A 10,382-nucleotide genomic window follows, 5' to 3' on the forward strand; every position below is an offset into this window, starting at 1 on the left:
GTAAATCAGTTTGTTGTAATAATGTAAATTTTTTTCAATTTAGATGCTGTGAAAATTTTTTATATTTACTTTCTGAAGCGAAAGAAGTTTGTTGCCTTTATTTTGTTCCGGGAAACAAAACTTGTATCCAAATACATAATAGAGCCCCAAGCGGATATCCGCTATGCGGTTTCAAACCGAAAAATCAAAACCAAACAATTCTCAAAACTCCGCGGATTTGCGGTTTGCGGATTTTGTCTGCGGTTTGCCGCGGATGCGGATTCAAGTTCGTTTTTAAACAACCGCCCGCAAAATTAAATTTTTAATTATCAAAAATTTTCATAATAAAAAAATTTTGTTCTTTTGTCTGTTTGCATTATTTACGTGTGGGAGTATGTATGTGTATTTAAGATGACAATAGCTGGAGTCCACGTTGATAAACCCAAACAAGCAGCTTCTACAAATTACTTCAGTGGATTTGAATAAAAAAAAGTTAGTTTAATGTTTACACGTCCATACACACACACATACATACATGTATGTTTTTCTATTGTATGCGCACAAAACAAAAACAATCGCTAAACATAAAAAGGAGACGATAAAAAGTTACCTACCTTTCTAAACTTTAACTTATGTCTTGCCTAAGTTCAATTAACGTTGAACTAACTCAATCCCTAGCTTACCTACTGGTTGTTAACACAGCTCATTTTCCACTATATATTTGTGATTTTATATTACCAAAGTACGAAAAATTAAGAAGAATAGACAAATTACAACAATATAACAGCTAATACATGCATGCATGTGTATGTGTTTATGAGTTGTTGTTTGTATGTATACTTTTAACTTATGTACGTATGTGTTTGTATTTTGTGTATGTGTGTACGTTTGAGTTATTATAGAATTTTCTAAATAAAAAAAATTAAAAACTGAAAAAGCGCATCTCACGAACGGCATTTAGTAAGAAGCCCCCTCTGGGTCTGAGACTCGGAGCCCAGATCATCACCGAATACGAGTGTGCATGTGGGGCAAGGGTTGATGAACTCGGATACTTTAGTCTTTCTTGCCGTCTAGGTCCAGAAAGACAGGCCAGACATACGGCTGTCAATGAGTACCTAGTTCCAAAAGGCTGGTATCCCGGTTATAAAAGAACCCATGGGTTTGATAGAGGAAGAAGCCTTTACCCTTTAGGCCTGATGGTTACACTATCACCCCATGGGCGCAAGGACAGTCCCTGGTTTGGGACTTTACCTTTCCGCACACCATGGCTGACCGATATATTGGCTATACTTCAGTGGAGGCGGGCACCGCTGCCTTAAGCGTCCGATTTTAAAAATGAAAAATGTTTCATTAAATAACATAAGCAAAATATTTCAACCTATTTGCATTGAAACGTTCGGACCAACAGATATGCAAAACATCATTATTCATTAAAGAATTAATAGGAAAAATAATTAACATAACGAGTGACCCTAATGAATTTAATTATTTAAAACAAACCTTTTCACTTTTATTACAAAAATTCAACTTTTTTTGCATTCTGGATGGAGCTGCTAGATACCTGATTGTGCGAGACCAGGAACATAGATAAAAGTTGAACTCGGAGATGAATGCATGCCTAACCCTGACTTGTTCGTCAAAACGGTTTCATATATACATTTCATGCATACATATATACACACACACACGCACATACATACATACAGTATTAGTATTAATATTAGGTCAGGCGATAGTAGGGAGTATTTTTTCGCTATGAATAATATTTCGTGCATTCTGTAGCGGTTTTTGCGCGTCTGTGTGTTGGAAAATGTGCAGTTGAATGCCGACACGGTTGAGTGACGTTATAGCAAATAAAATCAAATTTAGTCAGACGCTTGGCTTTTGGTGTCATTCGTCAATGATTTGGTTTTAACATACATACACACACACATTCGTTGTTTTGTTTGCTTAATGTTTTATCCTTTTTTCCTTACTTTTTTCTTCGTAATCGTACAAATAGATAGGATTAATCCATAAGTTGAGCTAATTGAACATAGGTTGGTGAGTTAATTTAGTGAACATAGGTAAGTTAGGAACTCTATTCTTTCATTCTTACGTTCTTGTTTATTTGTATTGTATTGTTTTGTTTGTTTTTTGTTCAACACAACACCAAAAACAACAATCAAACACGAAAATCAACACATTATTGTTTTCGTTATATTTTAGTTAAATTTCGTTTTGTTTTATTTTAGTCAAGTTATTATTTTTAGGCGTATTCGTTATTTATATTGTTACTTATTATTTCTAGACATGTTCACTTATTTTACCGATATTATTATTTATTTATTTTTGAGATGCGTTATTCAACACAAATACTCACACACATTAAGATTTGTCAGGTAAGTTAGATATGGATAATTTTAATTGTAGGTAGGATAGATAGAAAACATATAATATTAGTAGTTGAATAGGTAGGCAGTGTAAGTTTTTACCTCTTTACTTTCTTGCACCATACTTACTTTCTACTCATACATAAATTTTTATCCTCAAAAGCTTATTTAGGTTGCCTTTTCGCTGGTGCGGTTCGGATGCGGTGCGAATATTGAGCAGTGCGGATGTGGGCGGTTGGAAAAATGTTCTCTGCTTGGAACTCTAATACATAAAGGTGAAGCATTTTCCAGAAGCAATATGCTTTAGGATTATATGACTTATTAGGTTGACTGTTTCTTTCCCAAAGAACGTAAACATTTTTAGTAGGTATCCGTTATATGGCTGCAGTATTTTGGGAATTGAGATTGAGTGCTCTACTGATGATCCATGGTGTTGGTGCAGTAACTTCCTACATCAATTTTAAGTTCTCGATTACCTTTTCATTTGATTAAAGGTTATGGTACTATTATTTTTAAATAAGAATCCCTTGTTGCCCCAGATGTTGCTATTACTTTGGTTGCTCACGCAATTTTTTATTATTTATCTTTGTAAACAAAAATTAAACGTAAGTTAATTATCGTTAATCATTTCTCGGCGTGCCAATCGCTCCATTATAAAGTTCTAAATAAGATAATTAGTTAGTTAACTGAATATCATTTTTGGCAATTTCCAGAGTTTGATGGCTAGCAAAATTAGAAAAAAAAATAGAAATGAGAGCAAAATTGTCAAACAAGGCAAGGTTTTTTTTTAATAATTTTTTGCTTTTATAAAGAAATTTTATATAAAATTAATAATTAATTTATTAATATGTTAAAATAACTTATCTATTTAAAATTAAAATAAATGATCAAAAACGTTGAATGATCGAGGAATCATAGATGATTGAACCATTGTTAAGTTAGTAATTAGTTAGACCAAATTATAATTATTATTTTATTTATAATTTTATTTATTTTATATGCAGCTCTGTCAAACACAGAGTTGCTTACGTGTCATTCTAAACTTAAAAAATAATATTTTGAAAATCTTAATTAAAATTTTTACCAGAGGTTCATTCTCTAACTATTATTATTTATTATGCATTGTTTTATTTGCAGTTTTTATTTATCTGTATAATACTAAATATAAACTATTACGTTGGTTTTTACTAGGTGGGGTGTTAAAGCTATTTTCTTTGTCTACATTGTGAAATAAATTGGCTAAAATTAAATTTAATGTTGTCTATTTCTCAACATAGTATTAAAAGCCATGCTGCCTAACAATGCATATTATGGCTCCAAACAACTTATTAGTTTTATTTATTGACATACGTTTGCATTATTATGGTCTAAATAGAAACGTGTAAATCTCAAAAATAAACAAAAAATGTAAGCACCAGTCAATGTAATTTGATATGGTTGGCTAGGTCATTACTGCTAGCTTATAGATAATACATTGTAGTGGAATGAGTGAGGGCTCGCTAAGTTTAAGATTATTAGTTATATTTAGGACAACTTCAGCAAGTTTGTTCTGAACACATTGAAGAGAATTTAAAAGGTAAAAGGTTAATTATGACTAATAATTAGTTGTAGAGGAAATTGCCTCTATATTCATGTGGCATGACATCCCACTATCACTACAATCGAGACTTTATAAATCTGTGATATGTCCGGTGTTGTTATATGGTGCAGAAACATGGCCAATGACAACCAAACTGGAACAACAACTTCACCAAACCGATATGAAAATGCTCCGATGGATGGAACGAATTAGTCTGAAGGACCACATCAAATCAACCGAAATCCTGCGTCGTGCTGGTTAAGATGATATAAAGAACGAATGCCGGCAACACCGTCTGAGGTGGTTAGGTCATGTCAAACGAAATGACGAAGTGGAAACAGTGCCATAACTTCTCTTGCAGATGTTGAAGTACCTGGCACACATCCCAAAGGCCGTCCAAAGAAGTCCTGGTCACAAACAATCGAGCAAGACATGAAAGCTCTAAATTTAAATGAAATGGATACAACTGATTGCCTAATGTGGCGCAAAAAATTGATGGCAAAGAAAACAACATCCTACCTCAGAAGAACTTAGTCTCTGGACGCTAAATGATGATTGATTGATTGATTTATGACTAATAACGTTAATTTTTAAGTATAACTCAAACAATAATGTCAGTTTTTTATTAATTTATTTAATTTTTGGTAAGCAAGTTTGATTTAATGATTTAATTATTTTCCAGGACTTAGGTTCAATACAGGGATTGGTCAGCACATCCTTAAAAATCCTCTTATAGTATTATCTATGGTCGAAAAGGTTCAACTTCATTTTAAATCAAATTGCTTCTGATATTGAATGAAATATTTTGAATAATGCATTTGATGTTAGTCAGCAATTAAACCCACTGATGAAGTCCTCGAAGTTGGACCTGGCACAGGGAACATGACTATCAAACTGTTAGAAAAGGCAAAGCATGTAATAACTTTATTATAATAATCTAAGATAAGATGTTCTTGTCAAATATATATACTTTTAATAAAAAATATTTATACATTCAGGTCACAGCTTTTGAAGTTGATCCCAGGATGGCAGCAGAGTTAGAAAAAAGAGTTTTAGGAGGGTTTGTACTTTACTTTATTGCATTCTATTCATTTCATAATTACACTGCATTATATTCTCATTTATAAATATATTTTTATTAAATTTAACAGACCTCTGAATCATAAATTAAAAATTATTCGAGGGGATGTTTTAAAAGTGGATGAACTGCCATATTTTGATGTTTGTGTGGCGAACTTGCCTTACCAGGTCAGTGGGATAACATTCATTTCTATCTGTAAGATGAGTATTATTATGTGAATTGATTCTCCACCATGTCACGTGAAGTATCCCACTAGCAATATTTATCAAAAAGGCTTTGAGGAATTTAGGGAGTTTTTGGAGGGTCCGTTACATGGTTGGCTTGGCTTCCATCGTTAATTGGTGTAGTGGCATGGTTGTTAAGCAATTGGAACTGTTAAACAACCGCTAATTTGTTTCAGGCATTATCTTAATCTTAGCACATGAGAATACTTAAGTTAATACAAGCTCAATACTATTATCTTTAAATGTTCTTACCGCTATTGCCCTATCATAAAACGTGAGTTACATAGCAGGTTTCTTCTCGTCTATCTATTAATTCCCTTCCTTAGCACTCAACTATCTACCAAACTCTCCTTCATCTGCACTGATGATTTCATGTTACAATACATGCATCTTAACACTCATTCGACTTGGAACGTATTCAACATTTCAAGGAACTTATTGTGGTAAGCTGACCATCTATATTCTATACCCTGTCTGTCCATCTATATCCTGAATGCCAAGTGTGCCTTCTAGACTACCCAGGCCAATTTTTAAACATTTTGTGAGAAACAAGTTAAGATCAGCTGGTGAAAGGGAACAGTAGGTCACCTAGAGACGCGGGAGCGGAGATGAGTGAACTAAATACAATAAATGAAAGAACATTAGTACTGTTCGGAGAACAAGGTGGCGAAGTTCGGTAACCAGGTTGCTAAAGAAAGCTATTAATTTTGATCAGAAATGATCAAGTAGATTAAATCACAAGATAGGTTTTAATAAAAGATAATAAATACATTGAAAAATCAATCTTTTAATTTTAAATATCAAAAAGGTAAAAATTTACATTAAAACTTAGAGTTTTGAGAGTTTTAATGACGATTCCATATTATAATATTTAACTTGTTTTTAATTTTCTAGATATCATCTCCCTTTATTAACAAGTTGTTAATTCACAAACCACTGTACCGCTGCGCTGTTTTAATGTTTCAGCAAGAATTTGCTCAGAGACTGGTGGCTAAACCTGGAGATAAATTGTATTGTCGGCTGTCACTTAACGTACAGTTATACACCAAAGTGGACATGCTAATGAAAGTAATTCTGATGTAACTTTTAGTAAAATTTTATTTAACAAATGTTGAAAATTGCAGGTTGGTAAAAATAATTTCCGTCCGCCACCTAAAGTTGAATCAAGCGTTGTCAGAATCGAACCTCGGTTTCCGAGACCTGCCGTCTGCTTCCAGGTTAATAAATATTAGTATTTCAAATTTTTCTAAATTATTTTTTTAAATATTAATATGCATGTACACAATGATTTAGAATCCGTGATGACATAATTTCATAGTGACGCAATGTCGTTGTAGCTATATATTTTTGTAAATATTCAAAGACAGGTCTAGATAACTTTGATGGGGAGGGGGCAAAATTTTAAAAATGTTCAAGTTTTTATTTTGTGGTTGTGCGGCCAAATTAGACTGGCGTCCTTCTTAAAAAAGGAACTTTGCTGACTTTTAATACAAAAAAAATTCAGGTTCATTTTCACTAATTAAAATTTTATTGTAGGAATGGGACGGCCTGGTCAGAATTTGTTTCAGTAGGAAAAATAAAACACTTTCAGCAGAGTTTAGGTATAATTAATTGATTAATGTTGTCATCATATTGCCATGATCTAAAATTCATTCTTAACTTTCACCGCCAGGCAATCTAACGTACTTGAAATGCTTAATAAAAACTACGCCACGTTCTGCCATCTACAAAATAAGGTAAGCATACTTTTTACTCCATTTTATATTCTTTATTTGAATAAATTATTTTTTTTTATAGCCGATTCCAGAAAATTTTGTTATCAAAGATTATGTAAACGACATATTAACTAAAAATGAGTTCAGTAATAAACGTTCGAGAACAATGGATGTTGACGACTTTTTAAGGTGATTAGAGGTTATTGTTGATTAGATGGATACATTACATTGAAAACTATTTTTATTTATTACAGATTGCTTCACTGTTTCAATTCAGCTGGGATTCATTTTTCTTGATAACATTTTGTTGAACAAATTAAATTAGTTATTATTTTTTGTTTTATTTAAATCATGATAAGTTTACTTATATATTCTGTGCATTTCTTGAACTTCAAAAGGCCATAGTTCTTTTAAAACATGATCTTGAGTTAAATCTTGAACTTTAATTGATCGTATAACAATGCGATCCTTGTTGCTTATCAGTTCACCAATCACCATCAAATAGGCTGCAAATAAAAATTGCATATTCTTTAATCCAAATAAGTTTTAAAGAATGTTCTACCTTTTTCAATGACATTAATTCCTAATGTGGATGAGGCAGTTGTATGAACTGTGCAGCTACCCGATAAGTCCTTTAATTGAAATTCGCTTTGAGAGACCTAAAATAAATTGTAGGTGGTGTGTAATGATTGATAAAGTTTTTAACAGTGAATGCAGTGGATAGCAATTAACTAGTTTAGCAATTACCACATATGTCTTACAATATTTAGCTACCTTTATTTACCAAGAAAATTTTATTTGTAAAAATCAACTCATCAAAATTGGGAAAGTTTTCACAGAACCTTCATTTTTTAATTAAAAAATATTTGATTAAAATATGAAGCTCAGAGAAGTCGTTCAGAGCTTTGGGGCTAAAGCCCTCACCACAATGGATAACTTTGTTAGGGCTAAGGTTAAATTTAACAAATGCTCTTTATAAATTTAAATTGAACAATTTTTCAGCACCAACAATAGTATAAAAAAATTGAATTTGATATGAAGGAAGTAACAAATAAGCAAAAAATATTGTAAATTTTTTAAAAGAATTCAAACCTCCTATAAAAATTTTGGCTAGGCTGCTCAAGCTGTTTTAAAGAGCCTTTATTGAATGCAGTGAAATTTATCAACTCTAACTCCTAACTATTTTTCGGTTGTATAAAGAAATGTTGGAGTTTTAGTAAGTAAGGCCACATAATTATTTTATAGTGAGAATGCATACAAATGTCTGGTGTGCAGGCCTAACAAATGTTTATTTGAGATTTGAATAAATAAATATATATAGTATAATATATACAAAAAAAAGCAAATACTGAAAAGTGTTTAAAAACTCATGAAAAAAGATGCAACTTGCATGTGTCACAATCCCTTGAATCCAAACTATAGAGAAGATGTATCCTGAACCGGTAAGCCAAGTCTTTATGCCATTCACGCTCTCAGATTCAGTGGATTTCAACAACGATGATAAAAAACATTTCATTGATGGATAATCCAACCTGGACATCCCAACATAAGTGAAATCACTAATGACACTTAGTAAAAAAATAAATCATAAATACTTCAGTTTAATCAAAGCCAAAATAAATCATAAATACTTCAGTTTAACCAAAGCAATATTTTCATTTAAATTACCATGTGACAAGTTCAGAAACGAAAGTGCATTTTGGTTAAACATCAACTGACACTAATGTTCACCTCAAAAGTTGCATTTGGCAAACTGTTAGCGTAAAAGAGGTAAAAGTATCAAGCATATTACTAAATCTAAACCTTTAGTGCATTAACAATAGCAATATTTTGTAATATAATTTGTGATGACTTTCATTATTATTTATTTTTATATCAAATTTAAAGTTGGTTTTAGTTTACAAAGTTATTTACATTTATATTACAAATGCAGCTTCCATTGGGGTTATTATAGTTATTATTAATTAAAGTTGATTTTTTAAAAATTTTAATATCAATTTTAATTTAAATTTTTAAAAATTGTTGAAATTTTGTGAAATAAAAAATTTTTGTATTCTTTAAAAAATCAGTATCTGACAGATGCAGAAACTGTTATAACATGCAAGGCATTAATTAGTGTAAAAGGACAGAAAAAAATTATCAGAGTGAGAATGTTTACCCATAATAAGCAAAGAAAATGAAATGATTTAAAAAAAAGAGTAATGAATTAATGACTTATGTGTTCATTAAACATTAAGGAAAAAGAATTGACAAAGTTGAACAGATGTCAAATATTATTTATTGAGTGCTAGTATATATTTATTTAAGGTGTCTTGTGGTGAAGGTCTTATCCTGATAAGTTGGTTGAGTGACGACTTGATAGTTTTCCCGAGGTTAGACTAGGAAAAAACTAGATAAAACATTGTCCTGTTAATTAGTTTAATTAAAATTCTACACTGTTTCCAGACTATGATGCTAAAAAATTGTTAAGTTACCATTGAAAAATAAATAGTTTTATATATATATATATATATATATATATATATATAAAACATTATATCTTGAATGGAAAACAAAAAACAGCCTATGGGTGGAGCGGTTAGCTTTCGTCGGGGTCATTATAGTTATTAATTCAAGTTTTGAGTTTTTTATTTTAATAATAATTTAATAACTTAATATTATTTTAATTTACTTAATATTATTTTAATTTAATAATAATTTAACTTAATAATAATTTATTTAATGAAATTTCAATTTCAATGCTAACAATTACAATTGCTTACATTACGAGCTTACAGTACATGAGTACACCTTACTGTCCTTACATGTTTTTTTTTTTATAAAAATCTGATTCAGATTTTGATGATAGATTGTTTTTATTTTAAGACAAAGTAAAATAAAAATGGTACTAAAAAAACTAAATGAAAACCAACTGGACTATATATAAAATTTATATATATTAACAATTAATATTAATTAGTTAAATATTAAAATTAAATTAAACCAGAAGAGCCAGACACTACTATGACTAGTAGGTAAGTAAGTTTCAACAAAACAAAGGAATAAAAAGATGTGAATGAGAAGACAATCGTATTCAAGGGCGTTTAGTTTTAACTACAACGTATTTGAATGTTTAATCGTCTACTAACTGTGCCGTCAGCGAGTAGAAACCGACAACCCACTTGTTTAACTTATTCGCGCCAAATGTCAGCAGGAATCAGCTGATTTTTATATCTTTGCGACCAGTGCCCGTCGTTATAAAAAATGTTTGATTTAAACATTATACATTTTCTTCCATGATTACACGCAAGCCAGTTTTCGTTATCCAGGTAAAATATCACGGTTCATAAAGTTTCGGATTATGCGATTTCGTTTTTTAAAAGAAAACTTTTGTATATCTGTTTCAAAACATTATTGGATTGTGTTTATTTTCGTTTATTAAGTTGTTGTTAT

General features: G+C 30.9%; 2 protein-coding genes across 2 annotated transcripts; both read left to right on the forward strand.

Moving 5' to 3' along the window:
- Positions 1–163: 163 nt before the first annotated feature.
- On the forward strand, positions 164–1,298 carry HELRODRAFT_168096 (hypothetical protein; the record flags this gene model as incomplete). The annotated part of the gene is made up of 2 exons (XM_009013779.1): positions 164–265; positions 918–1,298. 2 exons carry the CDS (start codon positions 164–166, stop codon positions 1,296–1,298), a joined length of 483 nt encoding a protein of 160 aa, XP_009012027.1.
- A 3,313-nt stretch (positions 1,299–4,611) lies between these two features.
- Positions 4,612–7,247, forward strand: HELRODRAFT_72990 (hypothetical protein; the record flags this gene model as incomplete). Its single annotated transcript, XM_009013780.1, has 10 exons — positions 4,612–4,686; positions 4,759–4,845; positions 4,929–4,990; positions 5,082–5,178; positions 6,130–6,303; positions 6,360–6,452; positions 6,772–6,836; positions 6,908–6,971; positions 7,033–7,139; positions 7,205–7,247. Coding segments are annotated over 10 exons (867 nt in total), but the record flags the coding sequence as incomplete, so codon positions are not given.
- Positions 7,248–10,382: the final 3,135 nt, after the last annotated feature.

This window comes from Helobdella robusta (genome assembly GCF_000326865.2).
Source record: "Helobdella robusta unplaced genomic scaffold HELROscaffold_12, whole genome shotgun sequence".
Lineage (NCBI taxonomy): Eukaryota > Metazoa > Annelida > Clitellata > Rhynchobdellida > Glossiphoniidae > Helobdella > Helobdella robusta.